Here is a 23,361-nt window from a genome sequence, read left to right as displayed (position 1 = left end):
AAAAATATATACTATGGTAGTCAATGGGGACCGAGATCTGTTTGGTTACAAACATTCTTCCAAATATCTTCCTTTGTGTTCAGCAGAACAAAGAAACTCTTACAGGTTTGGAACAACTTGAGGGTGAGTAAACGATGATAGAATTTTCATTTTTGGGTGAACTATCCCTTTAAGTCGCTTTTATAAACGTGCCTTAGAAAAAAAAAATTACTGGTGAGCATTTACTCAAGCAATTACTGCTTGAGACAAAACAATGACACTGACATATTTTGAGATATGTCAGTGCAAGTAAAACAGCTCAAACATGCATTTTTAGTCAGGGACTAGGCTTAAGCCTTGTCTGTGAAACCGGGGGATATTGGTGTTCAGTTAGTTAGTTCCTGTTCTCTAGTCTGTTTGGCGGAACCATGTTTCAGAGTACAACACTGCATGAGTCGTTTTTTACTCTGCCAGTCCGCTTGTTCACAAACCAGAATCGAGTATCAAGCTGAGTTGATACAAGTTGAGTTGTTCACAACAGAATCGAGTTGAGAGTAATGACCATTTTTAAGGACAGTTATTGAACTGTTGTAAAAGCAATATCACATTCATGTTTGTTCCAAAATGCTGATTATCAGCATGTCATACTAGTCTTGAACTGCTGTTGTGGAATCATGGGCTGGGCCTAAAACTAATTTTTTGCCACACCAATGAGAAAATTTAACGGCCATAAATATATTTTTTTACTAGCCATGAAACTGTTTTTGCAAAAACAGGCAGTAATGACAACTAAATTTTAGATACCAGTGAAAATTCACAATTCTCTATTACCATAGCTAAAACTACTAGCCTCAATTTAAAACATTATTAAAGACCAATAAACAGTCAGTAATAGCACAAACAAATACAACAGAACAAAGAATCAAATTAAATAAGTTTGCTTTTCAGGTTAGTTTTTCAGGTAGGTCTAACAGTAGCCTAAGTTTTTAGGTACATAACTTTAATAAAGTAATCAAATGTAAAATAATCACTGCATAGTTTTCACTGTATTTAAACATAGATTTATCCTTATTAAAGTAAAAAAAAAAAGTTATTCAGAAGAGCAGTAAGTGATTTTCTCTTTGTCTTTTGTTGTTTGTTAGTTGTTTGTTTGGATATACTGTACTCATGTGATTTCTTTCTCAACTATTTACGTTCACACTACTTTTTGCACTGGCAATGGAACCTCTCGCCACCAATATAAGGAATCACCCCTCCATTGCTCCTTTAATCCTAGGCAAAGTGGACCACCGTATTTCGCTTTACGCGGACGATGTAGTCCTGTTCCTCTCCCATCCTGAAGAATCGGTTCCTCCTTTACTCGAACTTATTAATAAATTTGGTGACCTGTCTGGCTACACTATAAATTGGGACAAAAGCGAATTCTTATCTCTCAAAAATAACTTGAGCCCAAATTTTGTTAACAGCTTGCCCTTCCATATTGTCACAGACAAAATAAAATATTTAGGATTGATTATCCCCAAAGACCCCAAACAAATTTATAAATTGAACTATTTAAATATGTTAGAAAAACTTAAATCTAATATTGAAACCTGGAGGCTGTTACCCTTATCTATGATAGGGCGCGTGAGTGCAATTAAAATGATGGCTCTCCCCAGGTTCCTCTATCTTTTCCAATCTTTACCTATATTCATACCGAAAACATTTTTTAAGCTTTTGAACTCCATAATCTTTTCTTTCATTTGGGGATTTAAGGTACACCGCATTTCTAAAAAACACATCACCAAACCCAAATCGACAGGAGGCCTTAGCCTGCCTAATTTCCAGCACTACTACTGGGCCGCAAATTGTAGAGCCTTGACGTATTGGCAAAATGCACACCCAGGTAATGTTACAGATTCTACCCCTGCATGGCTTGCAATTGAACAGGACGTTCCCGAAGGCTCTCTTCCCGCTCTTCTCTTTTCAACAAATAAACTTCCGACAGCTATCGCTGGTTATAGGTTCATAGTCGCCAGCTCCCTAAGAATTTGGCAACAAATAAAAAAAACATACAATCTACCCGATTTTTCAGCTTACACCCCTATATGCCACAACCCCACTTTCCCCCCCTCTTTAAGTGATAACACTTTTGTGATCTGGAAGAACAAAGGTCTTGCCACTTTAGCAGACCTTTACATTGAAAAAGCTTTCGCTACCTTCACGCAACTGAAGGAAAAATATGCACTCCCACCTTCACATTTCTTCCGTTTCCTCCAGATTAGGGATTACACACGCAAAAACATAACAAACTTTGAGTCACTCCCTGTCTCCACAGATTTGTACACTCTACTAAATCAGGCCCCTGACTCGAGGAGACTTGTCTCTCGTTTTATCAACATTTTTACAGCTTATGAGCCTGCTCCTACTCGACACCTAAAGGAAGCCTGGGAGAAAGATCTTGGTATTACAATCAGTGTCGATGACTGGGATACTTGCCTTTCTGCCATCCACTGCTGCTCGATAAACTCTCGACATCAACTCATCCAATTTAAAGTAATCCATAGACTCCATTATTCCTGCACTAAACTACACTCTTTTTATCCCTCTGTTTCCCCAATCTGTCCAAAATGTAAAGCAGAGGAGGGCACTCTTGGTCATCTCTTCTGGTCCTGCCCCAAATTATACGAATTCTGGTCTGATATTTTCAATTGCCTCTCCACGATTCATGGTTGTGATATCACCCCAGACCCTTACACTGCTATATTGGGCGGAGCCCGACACCTTACTACTCTAACCCATCTTCAACAAAAAACGGTACAATATAGTATGGTCATTGCAAAAAGAAATATTTTAACTTTATGGAAAAATGAAAATGTGCCATCTTTTAATACCTGGTTGTTAGAAATCACTCATCTATTGCATCTAGAGAGGGTTCGACATAGCGTTTGTTTGACCTCTGCGACCTTTGATAAAATGTGGCAGCCTTTTATGTTGTACTTGTCGAGACTATAACCCTGTGGGTATTTAGATGTGTATGCATTATCGGTGCTTCTCGCCATGTACATGTATTTCACTTTGTTGAGATAACAAGCATGTTCTTACTGGTGCTGATTGCTCCTCTACTAACAGTGCTTTGTATTACTTCTGAGCAGATTTGTATTTATTTTTTATTTCTGTAGTTGATTTTACTTTTATATTATCTATACTATTTTGTTTCTTTCTGAGGGAAGGAATGTGTATTCCACTTATTTCATTTATATTTGAGCTTATATGTCTTTATTTGTATTTTTTTTCTGTCTATATTTACACTGTTTGTGTAATTGAAAATATGTAAATAAAATATAAAAAAAATAAAAAAAATAAAAACTATTTACGTTCACTTAAGACAGTCTTCCCTTTCGACCCTTTCGAGTCTTCTTGCACTTGACTATTTAAATTGGCAAGGCTTAAACTTTCGTGACGACGCAGCTCTGGTCGTCAACTGTTCCGAGCAACTTTTGAATTTGTTCACGTTCATGTTCTCACAACATTGCGCTGTTAGAATTTATAAAAATGTTACCAGCCAACTGAAACCGTTTCTTATACTCGCCAACGCCGATTTTTACTCGCATTTGGCTCTTGGCGAGTGTTTCAGTGTTAGTTTTAGGCCCTGTGTGGTATCCTCTATGAGCGAAGAGAATGTAGTTCCTTTTCACCCAGAAGAGGGCAGCCTATCACTCTATGTACAGTGTGGACAGTTTGTCACCCATTGCCCCACGGCTGTTGAAAGGGCTGCAACTAAGCAGCCAATCTCTGGCAAGGTTCTACATGAGGTCGAAGTGCTGCCTAGCAACTGATTATTGGGTTACAATGCCATCAGGGGGACAGAGGGGAGAAAGAACAGTCATGTTTGTGTTGGTATCTATCTATCTATCTGTCTGTAGTGTGTTAGGGCTGCCAATGACATTGGCAAGGACTAGGAAGGACAGCTGTCAGGGAAGCCCATTATTCATTGGCTGAAAGATGCTGATCCAGTTAGAATGTATGATATTTAGTTTAGTTTACTAAGAGAGTGAGAGAGAGCACATGCCGATAGATGATAGCATGTAAAAGAGGGAAAGGGAGGGGGACAGTATGTGCATGAGTGAGGGATGAGAGGAGGGAGGGTGAGAGAGAGAAGGGGACAGATATCAACACATAGCGCGTCACAGCAGCAGATTGCAGGCAGAGCGTCAGAGCAGAGAGGATATAGCCGCACAGAACCAAAGCCAGCACTGCCATTAGACCTTGAAGCAGGAGATATACCACTGGATACCAACAGCACTGTCCTGCCTAAAGCTGGGAACGCACACTGTGTGTGGAAGAGAGGCTGTGCATGTGAACAGAGAGAACAGCACAGCGTGATACAGCCCTGGATCAGTGTTTCGTTAATGAGAAGCGTTGGGGAGAATGAGTCTTGACCATGTTCAGGACATGAAGGGGCAAGACCCCATGCCCAACACTTGTCCGCCAGCCTCAAATGGTGAGAGCAAAGCATCCTGGGAGGACAGCAAGGATATCCATGAAAATATGGCTTCTACAAAGAAGCCCAAATCAGTAAGTGTCCCATTTGTGATCAGTGTTTCAACTGTATTTGGACATTTGCATAGTATAACTCTTAACATTCATTGTGATGTGATTTTCCTATCGCTTCTGACCTTTTTCTGGTGAGGTCACACTTTTGACAGCTATTTAGTGTGCGAAATGTTTACATACAGTGAGTAGTGCACGTGTTTCAATGGCGCTGTGAAGCCAGTCTTATACCACATTTGCAGTCACTTTTCCATCATAAGAGACCTGTAGTTTGTCACAATAGCATAATTACATGAAATTGAATTATAAAATAACATCTTTTAACTGTAAAGAGGATCATAGCCTTTCATGTTGTGGTGTCTGGTTGTGGTGTCAGTGTTTATAAAAGAGAAGCAGAACAGGTTTCATGGGAGGGAGGGGGGGGGGGGGGGGGGAGGGGTGATCGCACTATTAGGTAACAGTACTAATGTAAGGAGATAATGCAATCGGAGGTGCAGCAGGTGCAGATCATTTAGACTCTGCGAACACCGCCGTTAAGATATTGAAATGCCATCTGTCATATGTAGTAGTGAATAAACTAGTGACAATCCTGGCAAGGGCAGAGCTTTATAAAAGGAAAGTTTGTCTGGCCTAGTGCATTATTTTTGTTTATTAGAGAACTTTAGATGTGTTATCAAATACACTTTGGATGGCACAGTTTCCTTAAAGTCTGCGTGAACCGGAAGTTGCAAACGACTTTTCTCCAGTGTTGTGACGTATTTCCCAGTGAAAAGGAATATTGAACAGAGGGCAGGGTTTTACTCTAGCGCTCCTCCTCTCCATCTCTCGCTCATAACAGACTAACGGTTTGAGGGGAGTGGTTAAGCGTTTCCCAACCCAAGTCCTCAAACCTACGTCATCAGGGAAGGTCCTCCAATGCAGAGGGGAGGGGCATTTTCAGATTTTGATTAAAGATTACGAAGCCAAAAATTTTTTTTGTGTGGATTGACTTGCATGGATGAATTGTTCACCACAAAACGATCAATTTAGGCAAACAAAGTAAATATGGTCAATTTTGATTTCATGTGGACTTTAAAGGAGAACTCCGGTCAATTTTAACATTGTCGAGTTCACGCGCATAGGTTTAGTTACCTATGAACTCGACAATCGACTACTGTGGACTTCGACCGAAAACAGGATGTAAATACAGGTATGTGCGCTGGCTGAATTAACATCACTTTTATTCATATCTTTCACATCTACTGCAGCCAGATTCACCCGTGTTCACTCTGAAGGAATCACTCACATTGGCTGTGCACTTGTAATGACACATCAAGGATGTTAAGAGGCTAAAAGCAGGTTTAAAACTTGCCCCATTGAAGTCAACAGGGTGCAAATTTTAAAAAGAGGATAACACGGTGTAGGCAACACCGATTTTTGTCGTTGTTCTCTGTACTGACAGCACTCCAAATGTACAAAAAAATGAGCTCAATGTTAAAATTGAGCGGAGTTCTCCTTTAACACATAAAAACTGTTCTTTCAGTGTGTACAACAGGCAGCTGGTCAACACCATGTGGATAATTCCCTTCTCCGTCGTAGCCTTTAGCTCTATACTTATTATAAGCGGCACTGGCCTTTTCCAGACCTATTAATAACCTGCAATGCCTCCTCTTTGTTATCCTCCTGTATTCTCCTATTTCCAACACTTGCACTTGTTGCCCCAGACTGACCCAAGAATGATTCATGGTTCTTGTTCCCATGCAGACCTACAGTTCTACCTATGCAGTGGGTACAGAAAGTCACCACCCCCAATTTTGCAACTTTGACCTGCATGAACCCATATTAGCCAAGTGACGGAAATATTTTATTTAAAAACCCGACTTTATCTGTGCAAGTAGTGGAGCCCGGGGCTAGTCACAACTTTTTCTCCAGTGAGTGAATATATCTCAGTGTGTGGTTTTAAAGTTTTACCTTAAAATATTTCCTGGCATTATTGATTAGGAAGACATTACAATTCATTTTAATGCATGTACACTATAGTGTTGTCATGATGGGAACAGGCACTTAAACAGCCACATGTAAAAGTTAATATATGAATATATTAATTTATTTAAATTGTAAAAAAAATTAAGTAATAAATGTTGCAGAATTACAACAGACACTAGCCTACTTTTCAAATGTTTGGGGTCAGGAAGGTTTTTCTTTTTTTTTTAAAGAAATTAATACTTTTAATTAGCAAGGAAGTATTAAACTGATCAAAATGACAGTAAATACAAAAATATGACAGTAAATTATTTCAAATAAATTCTTTTCTTTTTGAAATTTCTATTTAACAACAAATCCTAAAAAAAAAAAAAAGTATAGTTTTCACAAAAATATTGAGCTGCACATTGATAATAATATATGATTCTTCAGCGCTAAATCAGCATATTAGAATGATTTCTGAAGAATCATGTGACACCAAAGACTGGAGTAATGATGCTGAAAATTCAGCTTTACCGTCACAGGAATAAATTACATTTAAAAAGCATTAAAAAGCTTGTTTAGCTAATAAGCACATATTGGGAAAATGTTTAACCTTTCAACATGGCACTGACCCAAAACACAACTGCAAAGCATCTGTACAGTACATCATTATCATAGCCAGGGCCAAAATCTAAATCTCTCATCAAAAATCTGTCAAATGATTGGTAGGTTTGCCATCAACTGGTCTTTAATGTAAAATCTCAAGGCCCAAATCAAAATGGACAATTCCATGTGCTCCTATTTTATGAGATTTAAGAGGGATGGTGTCTTTCTTTGCTCACTTTATATTTTTAAAGAATGGATGCAGTGCAAAGGATCAGAGGTTGAGTTTCTGTTTCCGCCTGGTAACAGAGAAAGAAAACACTGCGTTTATTAAGTTTATTCACCGGAAGATTGTTTCCTGAGACGAACTGCTACTGGTAACTCTCAATCTTCAACAACCCCCCCCGTACTGTCTGTCTGTAACTGTATCTGTGCCAGTGTAATTAAAGTGTGTCTATATCAAGAGTTTGAACCAACCATGAATAACATCACATACTACTGAGCAAGCATTCAGGGAGCTTTTCCAAGCACATGGTTTATTTAACATCACTACGGAAGAGCTAAAACCATAGATATGTATACGTAGATGCCACTTTCTATCGCTCCAGACAAGTCGGCGCACCCGCCATCTTGCAACAATCAGCGTGTCGTCACTCACAGTAAGAATCAATTATGCCACAACATTGCGCAGCTTCTGATTGTGAAAACGCTGAGATCTAAATTCACAAAGAAATGGGACAACCTTTCACAGGTGTGAATGTGTTGGTTTGTGTTTTTATGTGTATTAACTCAATATTACATATTTTTACTATCATACTAATGTTTTAACTTTTTCTATGGTACTTTTTAATGTTGTGTCAGCTGACTCCTCGTCTTGTTTTATTGTGTTAAGTGTAGCAAAATCATCTGCTGAAGTGATATTCATACATGCGTTAAGTAAGGGATAATGTAGAGTGAGGCGGTTGTTATAGCGAATACAACCCCAACAGGCTGATCAGGACCCCGGCGCGAAGCGGAGCCGACTGCTTATTACATGGCTACCTACCAAATAAATCAATAATTTGACACAAAATATTGATTTAAAAAGGAGTTTATTGATTTAAAAACGATTGTATTGCTTCCGCTAAAGAAAATAGTCCGTTCCGTCTCTACGGTCGGTTAGAATCCTGCGTCCATAGCAACGCTCTGTTTTTCATGGCAACGGTGTGTTATACTTAGCAGCAGTCTGTTATCAAGAAATAACAGACCGCATTCTACATTAGAATTCAACCAAGCCATGTAATAAGTAAGGGTTAATGCCCGACGAGGTGTCCATTATCAGGTATTAATGGACGACGGCGAGGCGTGAACCGTCCGACGCGCAGCGGAGCCTCCGCCGAAGTCCATTAATACCTGACAATGGACACCTCGAAGGGCATTAACCCGCTTATACCATGGTCACTTACGAAAGAAAGAAATATTTAATCAATTAATAATACTTTAATGTGTTTTAGAGTAAAAATCGTGAGGGTTTTTATTTATTAAGTCGAGCGCACTATTTAATATCTCCCGTATACAGGCGTTGCTGCCACAGCGACCCGACCGCAGCAGTTGATCAGTGAGTTTGAGCCAGCGCAATCATTTAGAACTGTCATCAGGCAAATTGACGGGACGCCTTTCCTAGGTGTACATTATCACTTTTTAATGGACACCCTGCAGCCAATCAGAATCGAGTATTCACCCAGACCATGGTATAACAAGGGTTAACTTGCTCTTGAATGTTCACTGACCACTCCAATATGGCGGACGGCTTATGTATAAAGGCCCATTGAAATGGCTTCTAATGAGTCAAGTCAAGTCAAGTCAAGTGTATTTATATAGCGCTTTTCACAATACAGATTGCATCAAAGCAGCTTCACAGCATTAAACCAAAATAACACAACAAGGTTGTTTCTAGTGTAAATTTATTGATTGATAAAATTAAATTAATATCCCCAAAATATCCCCAACTGAGCAAGCCAAAGGCAACAGTGGCAAGGAACCGAAAACTCCATCAAGTGACCTAATGGTGTCCTAAAACTCCATCAGGTGACCCAATGGAGAAAAAAAACCTTGGGAGAACCCAGGCTCAGTCGGGGGCCAGTTCTCCTCTGGCATTTATGAACTAGAGGCCAGATTGTAGTTTGAACAGTAAGATTTAAAATGTTATATGAATGCCTGGCTGAAGAGATGCGTCTTTAATCTAGTTTTAAACTGGGAGAGCGAGTCTGAGCAACGAACAGTATCAGGAAGGCTATTCCAGAGTTTCGGAGCTAAATGTGAAAATGCTCTCCCTCCTTTGGTGGATCTAGATATCCTAGGTATGACCAAAAGCCTCGAATATAGTGATCTTAAAGAGCGCGATGGATTATAGGGCGATAGAAGATCCGTTAAATAGACTGGAGCTAAGCCGTTTAGGGCTTTATAAGTCAGTAGCAATACCTTGTAATTGATACGGAACTTTATAGGTAACCAATGCAGTGATGATAAAATCGGTGTTATATGATCATATTTTCTTGATCTAGTAAGAACTCTAGCGGCTGCATTTTGGACTAACTGTAGCGTGTTTAATGAGGATGCAGGACAACCAGCTAATAAAGCATTACAGTAATCTAGTCTCGAGGTCATGAATGCATGAACTAACTTTTCTGCATCGGAAACTGATAGCATATTACGTAGCTTAGCAATGTTTCTAAGGTGGAAAAAGGCTGTTCTTGTAACATATGAAATATGATTTTCAAAAGACAGGTTGCAATCGAGTATAACACCCAGGTCTTTTACTGTAGAGGATAAAGTAACAGGACATCCTACGATGTTAAAATTGTATTGTGAGAGGTTCTGTGGGCGGTTTTTTGAACCGATAAGTATTACCTCTGTCTTGTCTGGATTTAATAAAAGAAAATTACGCGTCATCCAATCTTTGATATCTTTAACACATTGGGCCCTATTTTAACGATCTGAAACGCAAGTGTCAAAGCGCAAAGCGCAAGTAACTTTGTGGGCGGGTCTTGGCGCTGTTGCTATTTTCCCAGCGGGATAAATGACTCTTGCGCCAGGCGCAAATCTAAAATGGGTTGGTCTGAAGTAGCTTCATTATTCATAGGTGTGGTTTGGGCGTATCGTGAAATAAACCAATCAGAGCGACATCTCACATTCCCTTTAAGAGCAGGCGCGCTTTGTTCTAAAGCGGATTCCTATTATAACGGCGTATTTGCCAGGCGCGCGCCAGGAGCGGTTCACAGCCAAGGAGAGCAACGCTCTCGTCTGGGACGTTGGGGATGGAGAAACCCACCCAAATTAACTTCGGTTAAAAAGGCGTATGATAATTTGGGTAAATGTGTAAGCTAGATGTATGCTTTTATAATAAATTGTCTATCTATCTATCTATCTATCTATCTATCTATCTATCTATCTATCTATCTATCGTAATAATATATGATTTGCAAAAATGAAAACTGCTGCTTCTGTGTAGATGAGAGAATCAAAGTGTATGCGCGTTGTGCACACGCTACATTGATTATGGCCAAGCATGCGCCCTTAAAATAGCATATGAATAACATGCGCAACCCGCCACTGACTTTAAACTATTTTTTCCTGGTTAGTGGCGCAATTGTTTTCTAAACCTGCAAAATAGCATGAAGGAACGTTTGCGCCGGAACACGCCTCCTTTTTTGCGCTGAACCGCCCAGGGAGCGCAAGTTCATTCCCTAGTTTAGCGACGTGCTTTTGTGGAGGGAAAAGCGCGCTTTGCGCGGGTGCAAAATAGGAATGATACATGCGTCGGTGTACAAAGTCAATTGCGCTGGGTGCAAGATAGGGCCCATTCTGTCAATTTGGATAATTTAGCGTTTTCATCCGGCCGTGATGAAATATATATTTGAGTGTCATCAGCATAACAATGGAAACTAATTCCATGTTTCCTTATAATATTTCCAAGTGGCAGCATATATATTGAGAATAACAGAGGGCCTAACACAGATCCCTGCGGCACTCCATAGTTTACTGGAGTTATGATCGATTATGATATGATCGATATGATCGATAATGAGGCATCTTTGTATATATATCTATGGTAAAACACTATAGGAACATCCATTCCAAAGCGCCACAATTCGGATATCACTTATCCATGACTCTTAGAGAAATACAGTGTCTTTTACTGAATCAGAAGTATACCAATACTGTCATTGGTTTTATGGTCATCATGATAGGATGGTTAGGCGGTTCTATTCTCAACAAGGTTCATCTGTGATATTAGCATTTTGTCCCAGCTGTGTTTTCCTATTCATTTCCAATCATGGCAATTCTTTCCCAACCAGAACATATATGTATTGTTACATGCATTACATAACAGACAAATCTGTATACATATGACATGGAGGTTGATGTGAAATGTTATTTTATGAAGGGACCTGTGAGACGGACCAGGAAGGTGGAGGGAGGCATATTTTTTGTAAGTATTTTCAAAGGGTCATGCAGATTTTCCTCTCTGCCATTTCATTAACAATCTGTTCTGCTTGGCTCTACTAAACGCATGACCTTTTGACCCACAATATGGACTTACACAAACAAATTTGTTAATGCATTCTTAAAAGCTCAGTTTGATGGTGCTTCAATACATTTGACAGTGTTTTTAAGTGACATTACTGGGTACAAAGAAAAGTCATTAAAGTTGCTTTAAATTTTTAAGTAGAATCAACTTGGATGTTTAAGTCATTTCAACTTACATTAAACTGACTTTAAAAAATGAGCTGAATCGTGTATATGTACAGTAAAAACATATGTTGCCATAACTTATTGATAATTTAATTTTTACAGGATAGAAATCCTTTTTTAGTATAGATGATATATTAGTGTTTGCCACTAGTGATGTTTAACTGAAGGCACGAGATATATAAGGCATATATATATGCCTTTAAGGTGAGGCAATTCATTCAACATTTTTTGCTTTCCTGTGATTGACCACACAAGAGAGACAGAAAAATGGCAGAATGAAAGTGCAGAATAAGCAGTATTACCACAATATCACACACAGTGGGGTCCTAAAGTCTGAGTCTAAGAGTGTAAATAACTAAAAATAATGTTAAATTTAATATATTTTTTAATTAAATTATCACATATTTCTATAATTATAAAACTACAGTATTTAAAGGTGCTGTATGTAATTTTTTGACTATACTAAAGCATAAAAATGACCGCAGATATTTATAAGTTCACGCTCGTTTCTCTGAAAAACAATGCAACAGCCAGTTATTTTACTTTGTTTCTGTGTCGGAGTGTCTGTTTTTGTTTTGGTCCGTGTGATTTCGCCCGTTTTAAGTCTTCTTGGGCCCCTTTGAAAATGTGCTGAGGCCCCTAGTGGGCCCCGGTCCCACTGGTCACTGGGACACTTCAGACTTTTTCCCACATATAAATACATTCTAATTTAATAATTCTATTTTAACTTTTTTTTGTTTGTTCCTAAAACATCCTAAATGTTTGCATGTTCTAGAAGTGTAACTTTCTTTCCTGTGTTTTTGCCCTTATGTTTCTGTCTGGTTCAGAAAACACTAATGTATAGGTAAAACAGCACATATAGCTGGTAAGTGGGCACTACAGTCCAGACAATTACGACAGATTCTAAAGAGCAGGTCAATGTTAACTTTTTCCTGATCTGTAAAGGGCTTTTAGAGTAAATGTTCCATCTAACATTGTGCCTAATAGTTGAATTCTGGTCCAACTGCCCATACAGCCCATTCCCTTTGTAATGCAGTGGCCACTTATCCACTCTTATTTCCCGGTAATGTCTCATTTCCCAGACCTGCTCAAATCTGTCAGGATCTCCCAGCATGACCAAGAGTGGCAACATGGCTCATCTGGAATGGCAAGTCGGTCTCCGGTTCTTTGGGGAAAGAGGCTTTTAACTCATCACTGATTCATTTACACAGGCTTGTCCTTTTCCCATAACCCCCTAGGCAGTACATGTCTCTGGTCGGAAGGTAGTCGCTCGGGGGGAGGGCATGCTGAACGGCACGCACAGCGGTCTGGCTGCGTCACACTGTAGTCCCTTTCCAAAATTAACTAGCCCTGCTCTTCCTGGTGGTTTCCCGTGACATACTGAGCTGCTAGCATTCAGCTGATGTGTGGGCCATGTGACTATACATAAACACTGTACATGTTTTATGCTCTGCTGCTGGAATCAAATTACCAACTACACCATTTGATACATTACCAGCAGTGTCCACTGAATTACAGAACAGGGATAGAAAACATTACTTGGAAGTGGATTTTAGTTTGATCACTGGATCACTCTCAGTGGTCTATCTATGTGACAGCATGAAATACTGACTGAATAACAAAATTGGGGATCAGAGCTGTGATGGCCACGGTAATCTCATTTCTTCCTGTCCTGTCTAACCTACTCTGAAACCGGAGATCCTAATGTGCTCTTTATTAATCGCGCTACTCTTGCCTTCTTACTTAACAAGATAATCTGTAATGACGCATGGTTGCTTGCTTTGGAGAGATGACTATTGCATTTCATACTGTTCTTTTAATTGCTTTATGCACTCATATTCTGTCATAATTTCCTCACCCTTATAATGATTCAAATCAGTATTATTTATGATCTTCCATGGAACACAAAAGATGTTTAGCAGAATGCTTCACTGGTCTATATTGTGAACTATATTTTACAGTAAGTCATCTGATGAAAAAACGATACCTATGTGACATTGTTATTCTGTAAATTTCCTTTATATGTGATTATTCAAATATGGTGTATTAAAGGGATAGTTCACCCAAAAATGACATGACGGTGAGTAAATGATGACAGAAGTTTCATTTTTGGGTGAACTATCACTTTACAATGTCTCGCCAGGTTTTTAATCAATGATACTAAATGTCATTGGTTCTTATATCCAACAGTGTTGTTGTTTTTTATATACATCTGAAATAATTAAAATAAAATATAAATATTAGATGAAAAACTTAAACAAAAATTAGAAATGAAGTATTAAAATGTGTAAAAAAGCTAAATAGAAATATAAAAAAAAATTACAGGACAAAACCACAGAAGAAAATTATCAAAACTTAAACTAAAATTAATATTTTAAATGTAAAAATAAAAGGAATTTCAAGATAAAATACATTTTTTTAAATATATATTTTTTAATTCAAACATTTCAAAAATAAAAGCTCATTTAAAATATGAAAACGTTCTATAACAGTGTATAAATAACATTGATATTCATTTGCGATATGCAAGATTTAAAGCAAGATGTGCAAATTCAACTCACAAGTGAAATTTGAGCACTATGGTGGAGAAGAAGATTTTTAGTGAAAACTAACAGATATTACAGAAGATATTTCAGTCTATTTGTCACACAAAGCTATCATATAGAGTCATATAGACCACTTTTATGAAAAACATGGAAATGCTTTTTGCCAACAGAAGAAGGTACCCAGTACTTGCACGTTATATGCTCAAAATTGCCTTGTGTTTGTGATGAATGTCTCACAGCACTTTCACCATCCCTATTCAGCCCAAACCAGAGAATGCAGTCACCATTGCAGTGTCATCGCGGGTTATGTTCCGCACGGAGAAAGAGGAGAAGGTGTTTAAGGAGCAAGGAATAGAGGAGTACCTCAGGTATCAGATGGAGCATGAGAATGAGCCTTTTGCTCCTGGTCCAGCATTCCCGTTTGTTAAGGTAATACACAAGGATATATTACCTATATTTGTATTACCTACAAATATAATGCATTATTAAGTTATAATTTTAAACAAAACAACATTGCCTTTGCAATATTGATTGATTCTACACCTCTTCATTTGATAGAGACCTTATTTGGCATGTTTTCTCAGGCACTGGAGACAGTAAATAACCGGTTGCGGGAGCTCTACCCAGAAAGTGAGGAGCTTTTTGACATTGTGCTGGTAACTTACAACCATGCCCATGTAGGCGTCAGACTCATCAACACCATCAACCACCACAGTAAGTGTATTACTAACCCTCCCATAACCTGGATTCATACTATCCATAAACATGTACATGTTCAGGTCCACTGTTGTACACTGCAAAAAAATATTTTCTTTCTCAGTATTTTTGTCTTGTTTTTCAGTACTAATCTAAACATTTTTAAATCAAGATACATTTACTTGAGAAGCAAGATGACATAAAATATTAGGTCTTGTTTTCTGAAAAATGCATAAAATGAGAAAAAAAAAATCTGCCAATGGGGTCAGAAAAATAAACTTAATATAAAGGGAAAACAAGATTATTTTTCTGACCCCACTGGCAGATCATTATTTTTTTTAAAACATTGTTAAAAAGTAAAAAAAAAAAAAAAAAAAAAAAGGACAGATTTTTTTTGCTGTGTAAACATCCTTGGAAAATCAACTATGATTATGTATGACAGTTATTAACTGTTGCAAAAGCTGAAACCTTTCAATTAAGTCAAGTAAAAAAAAATTGCATAGTGCTTTCCACAATTATACGCATAATCATTTCAAAACAGCTTTACAGAAAGTTATACAGTTATGTCATAACTTAGCACCTTAGTGCTATACCATAAAAGTTTAGGGACTGGGTGATATGACTATATAAAACTATGATACAGGCTATCCTCTGATTTTTAGACCTAGCTATATTGTATTTATAGACACACATCTGAGCATTCAAAGGTAATTAAGATATTTAAGAAGATTGGTATTGTTCCTATCAAGAGATTTAAATATTGGTCGTTTTTGTTCAAAGAAAGAGTAGTGATTCTCAGAAAGTAATGGAAATAAGATCTGATTTCACAGGTGAACACCTGTAAAGTCTGATGGTTAGGCACACGCTGGCGGAAAAATATTTATGCTCATATTAACAAAGCAGAAAATTATTATTCATATTTGAAAAGGCAGTAAAATCAAATCAATAACAAAACAGTAAAACGTATAGACTATTATCAATCAATAAGTTGAAAGTGTGGGGTGGAAAGTAGCTACATGATTCTGAAGACACAAAACGCAAATGTAAATGTTTTCTTAGAAGATAAATCTCCAGCTGGCCAATAATATCTTCCCACAGAGATGCATGTGACACCTCTAACCTCTGTAGCACAAACCAGCCACTTCCTGCTCAGCTCCCTGTAGCGCCTCAGCTGGACTGGTTTTGATCGTTCCGGTGGCTGACTGAAGAAAAAACAAACATCTCTCCATCTTTGGCCTTTCCTCAGACAAAACAACAAAAATGCGGATATGGACTGATGTTTCGAGAGCCATTTGAAGTCAGAACTATGTGTTCTGAACTCCCAAAAAATGTTAGATGTTTGTTAGGAGATAAATGTGAGCCTAATGCTCCAAAACCCATGAATGCAAGGAAGAAAGCAAAACATATATAAAAGAATACCACAAATAAGAATGGCTGGGCCAATATATTTTTATTTTATCAAAATCAGTGGTTTCTACCATTAACATTTACAAATAGAAGCACTATGGCCAATCTTTCCAGCTGAGTTTGGCTGCAATCAATTCCGAAATTGTATACTTCCGTAAGCAAAAAACAGAATGTGACTGAAGAAGTATGTCTGAATTCACAGTACTTATAAAAGTGGCAAAATGGCAAAATGTACCCGCAAAATGTACCCGCATGACCTACTTCTTCCGGTGAGAGGTGCATACAATGGACTACTATCCCATGAGGCCACAGGAGAGGATTTGTGAATGGCAGTGACGCCGACACAACTGACAGTGGTAGGTCACGTGATAATGACAGCATGGCCAATTTAGTACATCCAGATTACACTCATCCTACACTCATTCAACTTGTTCCAAGTTGAACACACCTATACTTTCATGATCTTGTGGTCAACAACAACAAATCAATGCTAGTTCAATATCACTGCTCCCACATGTGTGCTGTCGGCTTTCATCAACATTTCAATGCTGATCCAACATTCTTTAAACATTAACATGTCAATCTCAACCAAAATGATGGATTGGATCAAAGCTCAACATTGTATCAATGTCACCTTGCTATCTGGGATGGCATTGAAATATCCTGAGCCTTTTAAAAAATATATATATATAATTTAGGTTCATTAGGCCATCTCTGGTCTGCATTAATCTTGGCTCTCAGGAATACTTGATTCTGATTAGTCAGTCACAGCATTTGCTGGTTGCATATTTTTGTATAATGAGGCTAAACATATTAGGTCCTATTTGGTGCTGTCATTTGGTTTCATGTCTTCCATTGCACTCAGCAGGTTCTTTTTACATGATAAAATAACTTTAAATAACACAGTGAGTAGATAATGTACAGTTATTGTAAAATTATTATTATTGCAAAATAACCCCCTTCAGGATGATACAAGATCCCACCAATGTGCATCAGGATCCTGATCAGGGTTCATTTTACGATGATACCTTAGTAATACTTTACTCCTGGGCAAACTTGGCTTGACATGTCATGTAAATGAAACCTGCTGCTGATGTCTTACTGAGCTGGTACTCATACCCTAATGTGTCAAAGGCTAAAAGGGGCACATTACCCCAACATTTCCCACCAGTCTCAAGCTTTCCATCTGTTAAACAGTTCATAACTGAGGTGTCTCAATGGTGAAACCTTCTAATTGAAAACAGTGATACATTGATTAAATAATTTGAGGAAATTTTCAGTAAATATACTTACAGATTATGAAGCTAATAGATAAATGTATTTCAACGTACACTCATGTGAGAGGAAGACTCAAGTCATATAAAAGCCTTTCTGTTTTACACGGAAATGGTCACCTCAGGGGGGCGGCCATTTTGAGATCACATGACCAACTGAATAATACTCCCTTTGGCTGCGTCTGAAATCTCATACTCTATTGAGTAGGTACATATTTTTAATAAGTAATTACTTCACGACTGCTAAAAAGTATGTTCTATATGGTATGAATTGTGTGTAGTATGAATGTAATCCGAAAGTACTACATTCGCCATGTTGTCATTATCATGTGACCTACCAGCGTCAGTTGCGTCGCTTCACTGCCATTCACAAATCCTCTTGTGGCCTCATGGGATAGTAAAGAGTCCATTGTATGCACACTTTAGAATCTCACCAGAAGAAGTAGGTAATCCGTGTACTTTTTGCCTATTCTTTTATGAATACTGTGAATTCGGACACTTCTTTTTTTCACATGTTATTTCCCTACTATATAGAGAAGTATGCTATTTCGGATGTAGACTATATCTTAGCAAATAAATTACTCATGGCTGACTGCTAATAGAGCATTTATACATTGGCATTGATAACTGAAATATCCCCCCCCCCCCCCCTTCCCCCTTCTTTTTAATACTGCATTAACACCACTAGGAGTCACTATAAATCATAGAGTGCCAAATCAGCCACATTTACTATTTATTGATCAATATCCATACCTATAGTAGTTTAAATAAGAATTGTCAACAACAAAAAAAAGCATTAAGGTGCTGGCTATGATAATAACTGATAAAATGTGTAACAATAGCTTGAATGCAATGTACTGTAAGTCGCTTTGGATAAAAGCATCTGCCAAATGCATAAAAATCAATGTAATAATAACAGGCTCTCACGAAAATGTTAATTGCTGATTAATATTATTCTCTTGTCCCCAGATCTATTCATTGAGCGGTTCGTCATGACAGGTGGTAGCAGCCCCATTGGGTACCTGAAAGCTTGGCATACAAACTTGTACCTGTCTGCCAATGCTGAAAAGGTTCAGGAAGCCCTTGCTGAAGGTTAGTAAATATGAGATAACACATGCAGCAAGTACTTCATCTTGTTGTCTTTTACATTCAGTAAATCAAGAGAAATGTATCATTAATGTGTAACAAGCAGTACACATTTCACCTTTACAGACGCTTACAAGAGACCATTGATATTATGCTAATATAATATTTAGAATGACAAAATGTAGTTGCTTACAAAGGTTTCAATCAATTTGGATTTACAAATGGTGAGTAAAAGTATAGTATGTGAAGCAGAATTGGTGTAAGTACAAATATTTAGTCTCACTGACACAGCACAGCAAAGAAAAACCATATGAAATCTTGAACAGGTGTGCTTTATAGACATTAGACTTGTAGTATATTTAGATAGATATATTTGATTTGAGAGGTAACCTGTCAATAACTTTAAATTATTAAAAGTGCTGAATTACTTTGTGGTCATAATGCCTCCAAAGGAATTGCTCTTGCAGTTTGCCATTTAAAGATCCTTTCGGTGAACTCGCTCTAGGCACAGTTGCCTTGTACGGAGGCCGTGCACGATTGTTCCCTTTAACCTTAATATACTGAACTAAAAAATGAAATTAAAAAGTATACTAACCAGGTATTAATAGAAGATGTTTGTTGTTGTAATGATGACAGTAGCGCACACACAAGTAGTAGGTTCAGAATCAGATCGCCTAGTGTGAGTAAATGAACACCATATGTTGCTTTGTTTAGTATCACAGATTCACATCATTATCATATGAATAATTGCATAAATAAATATGTATAAAATATTCTAAATAAAACTAACTGAAATGGGGGAAAGCACTGACTCTATATCGACTGAATGTTTAACAATCCAATGACCTATTTGGTTTGCTGAGGCTTAATGGGTCCTAAAGAACATTTGCTTGAAATACCATTTATTACACTGCTTTTCCCTTAGGCTGGTAAACTTTACTTTTGTCTTTGCGTTTTCTTACAGGGATTGCAGCAGCCACCATGTTTATGTCAGAAAAACAAATCGAGGTATCCGAGACCCAGCTGAAAGTGGCATTTGATGGCGACGCTGTTCTCTTCTCCGATGAGTCTGAGCGTATTTTCAAAGCCCACGGCCTGGACAAGTTCTTCGAGCATGAGAGGGAAAATGAAAACACATTGTTAGATCATGTATGCAATTTCACTGTTACCCATTTGAACTGAAATAAGCTACAGAGCAAATGCAAAATACATGTTTAGGGGTGATGTGTGTCATTTTGGTCACACTTTAGATTATAGGGTCCAATTCTCACTATTAACTAACCACAACTTTGGCCTCAATAAACCCCTAATTACTGCTCATTAGTTAGTTAAGTTTTGGTAAGGTAGTTGTTAAGTTTAGGTATGGGGTAGTATTAAGGGATGTAGAATATGCTCATGCAAAATAAGGCATTAATATGTACTTTATTAGTACTAATAAACAGCCAATAACCTAGTAATATGCATGCTAATAAGCAACTAGTTAAAAGTGAGAATAAACAAAATGTTACCGTAATTTATATATATATATATATAGATACTTTTTGCATTTGCTGCCACTAGTGGAGTACAGTACAAAATGACACACTTGACCTTTAAATTAGCAGTTATAATATGTTATATAAAGCTTCAAGAGCAGGACTGAACATCCTTGTTCTTCAGTTTGTGCTACAATACATACTGTAATGAATCTGTCCACCTCACAGGGGCCGCTGAAGGGTTTCCTAGAATTGCTTGGGAAGCTTCAGAAGAAATTCTATGCTAAAGGCCACCGTCTGGACTGTCCCATCCGCACCTACCTCGTGACGGCCCGCAGCGCAGCCAGTTCAGGCATCCGTGCCTTAAAGACACTCCGTGCCTGGGGACTAGAGATAGACGAGGCTCTTTTCCTGGCTGGCGCACCAAAAGGCCCCATGCTGGAGAAAATCCGACCCCACATCTACTTCGATGACCAGATGTTCCACGTGGAAGGTGCCGCAGAAATGGGTGCCATCGCTGCCCATGTGCCCTATGGGGTTGCACAGAAATACCCTCATAAAAAAAGCACAAATACAGCAAAATAACAAAGACAGGGATGATATATAGAGGTACATTATGTTCTTATTTTTGGACGTGACGTTCAAGTAGCAGACATTCTTTTTTTTAAGTCATTTGTGCACTCAATGGATCCAGATCTCAGTATTCTCTTGGCCTTTTTTCCATGTGATGCAAGGCCACACACAACATATATAGCCAAAAAGATTCAACCCAGTGCTGTTCTTTTGGAGTTATTCTGTACATGACTCTTGAAATATGCATTATTATGCATTACGATAAAGAAATTGTGCCTCTTGTGAAGCACGGTCATTTTCATCTAAGCATGCACTTCCCAGCGACAGTTTGTCGGAAAACAAATGACATTATCTTACTGTTACAATTTAATGTGTGCTGCTATTCTTAAATCTAAAGTGACTAAGGGAAAATATACTGAAATAGTGTTTACACAGCGTATGTTTTGAACTGCACTGTATAATTCAGCAATTGACTGTGATGGTGTTCTTGTTTATTGCTGTAGATGGTGTTGTGTGAGTCAAACTACACTATTGTTTTATGTAGTCTAATGTATGTGGTCGTATACGATGGATGGAGTATTAGTCTGTAATATAATGTTCGACATTGATAAGAAGCCATAGTATTGTACATTTGAGAGAATTAAATATATAGAAATCTATAGAAAGTTAAAGTATATTTTCTTTAAAGTTTTTCTTATCTGGATTCAATAATGTATACACTACTGTTCAAAAGTTTTTTTTAAGAAAATAATTATTTTATTCAACAAGGATGCATTAAATTGATCAAAGGTGACGGTAAAGACATTTAGAAAGATTTCAATTTAAAATTGAAAGGTTTTTTACTTTCTATTCATCAAAGAAAAGATTATGGTTTTCACAAAAATATTAATCAGCACAAGTGTTTTTAACATTGATAATATTAAGAAATGTTTCTTGAGCAGCAAAACAGCAAATTAGAATGATTTCTGAAGGATCATGTGACACTGAAGACTGGAGTAATCATCGCAGGAATAAATTGCATTTTAAAATATATTAAAATAGAAAACAGTTATTTGAAATTGTAATAATATTTAACAATATAACTGTTTTCACTGTATTTTTGATCAAATAAATGCAGCCTTGGTGAACATAAGAGACTTATTTAAAAAAATGAAAAATCTTACCAGCTCCAAACTTTTGAACGTTAGTGTATGTACAGTGCTATGCATAAGTTTAGACACCCATGCTAAAGTTGACTAAAAAGAGGAATAAAAAATCATCTTTTGGAAATTGAACTTAATGCCTTAATTAAAAAAAAAATAGGAAAAATCCAACCTTTAAGGACACCAATTTTCTTTGTGAATGAATAATGTATCGTAGATAAATAAATGTAAATAAATGTAAACCTAGAGATTGGCATGGTTTTATTTCAGTTAGCCTATAGCTGGTTTGATTTGCATTGAGAGATGATCTTATGGAAAGTACTCCATGCAAATCTCTAGGTATGGTGAAGGCTATGTGATGATGTGGGGCTATTTTAATTCCAAAGGCCAAGGGAACTTTATCAGGATGCAAAGTATCTTGGATCCATGAAGTAACTGGCCTTTAAAAATAAAAATCTGCCTGCCTCTATGGGAATTTAACATAGGGGTGTCCAAACTTATGCACCCTGTATTTTAAGGAAGAACATTTATTTATTTACGATACATTATTCATTCACAAAGAAAATTGGTGTCCTTAAAGGTTGGATTTGTCCTAATTTTTTTTAATTAAGCCATTAAGTTCAATTTCCAAAAGATGATTTTTTATTCCTCTTTTTAGTCAACTTTAGCATGGGTGTCTAAACTTATGCATAGCACTGTATATCTTTTGACAGAAAATTATTGTACGTGAAAGGGAATGTAAAGGGAAAAGAAGATATGTCTGTCATCCAAAGAAAGAAAAGGTCCATTTATTTGTAGTCAAAACATCTAAACACTGCAATATCTTACTTGAGCTACATTACCTGCCACTCTTTTTCTCCAGATTTGTCCTTTCTTGTTACACATAATCCTTGGTTTGGAATCGAACACACAAATAAAGGTTATCATCATTATCCAGAATTGGCATCTGATTATTATATTATACAGTAAGACATAATTCCCTGCTATGATACTAGTTTATTCACGTTTCTTGTGCATTGTCTTCTTGTGTCACTGTGCTGTTTAGTAATGTTTTGCAGCATCTGACCTATAAACATTATTGGAACAAATTGTGTTGACATCAGTGTTTAGACTGCCTCTTTAAAATAATCTACCTCTCATTGTTAAATCTACACGAAATGTGACAGATTAGCTGCCTCCTCCATAACTGTCTGTTCATTTGCAGAGATCTGGCACTGTGCTGTTGTTCTCTGGATAATATGGTATGAGAATATCAATATTATTAAGGTATATAATGCCATAATTATTGTTTAGTTTTAAAAGATAGTGTATGTACTGTAATCCAGGTACATTCAGGCAAATTGAGCCACTTTTTTTACATTGTGATGTA

General features: G+C 37.4%; 1 protein-coding gene across 4 annotated transcripts; it reads left to right on the top strand.

Annotated features, from left to right (window-relative positions):
* The first annotated feature begins 4,112 nt into the window (after positions 1-4,112).
* Positions 4,113-22,931, top strand: nt5c1aa (5'-nucleotidase, cytosolic IAa). Of its 4 annotated transcripts, none has more exons than XM_084130331.1 (7): positions 4,156-4,536; positions 11,486-11,530; positions 14,601-14,768; positions 14,924-15,053; positions 18,686-18,808; positions 19,767-19,951; positions 20,506-22,931. In XM_084130331.1, exons 1-7 carry the CDS (start codon positions 4,390-4,392, stop codon positions 20,860-20,862), a joined length of 1,155 nt encoding a protein of 384 aa, XP_083986457.1. In that variant the 5' UTR covers positions 4,156-4,389; the 3' UTR covers positions 20,863-22,931. The 4 variants fall into 4 exon arrangements, with proteins under 4 accessions (XP_083986458.1, XP_083986457.1, XP_083986460.1 ...); XM_084130334.1 differs by having other exon boundaries at positions 4,157-4,536; positions 14,579-14,768; XM_084130332.1 differs by lacking the exon at positions 11,486-11,530 and having other exon boundaries at positions 4,113-4,536.
* Positions 22,932-23,361: the final 430 nt, after the last annotated feature.

The sequence above is a fragment of the Abramis brama genome (genome assembly GCF_963993115.1).
Source record: "Abramis brama genome assembly, chromosome: 12".
In the NCBI taxonomy this organism is placed as follows: domain Eukaryota; kingdom Metazoa; phylum Chordata; class Actinopteri; order Cypriniformes; family Leuciscidae; genus Abramis; species Abramis brama.
Note: the sequence above shows the minus strand (reverse complement) of the source record. Positions and strands in the feature narration are given on the sequence as shown.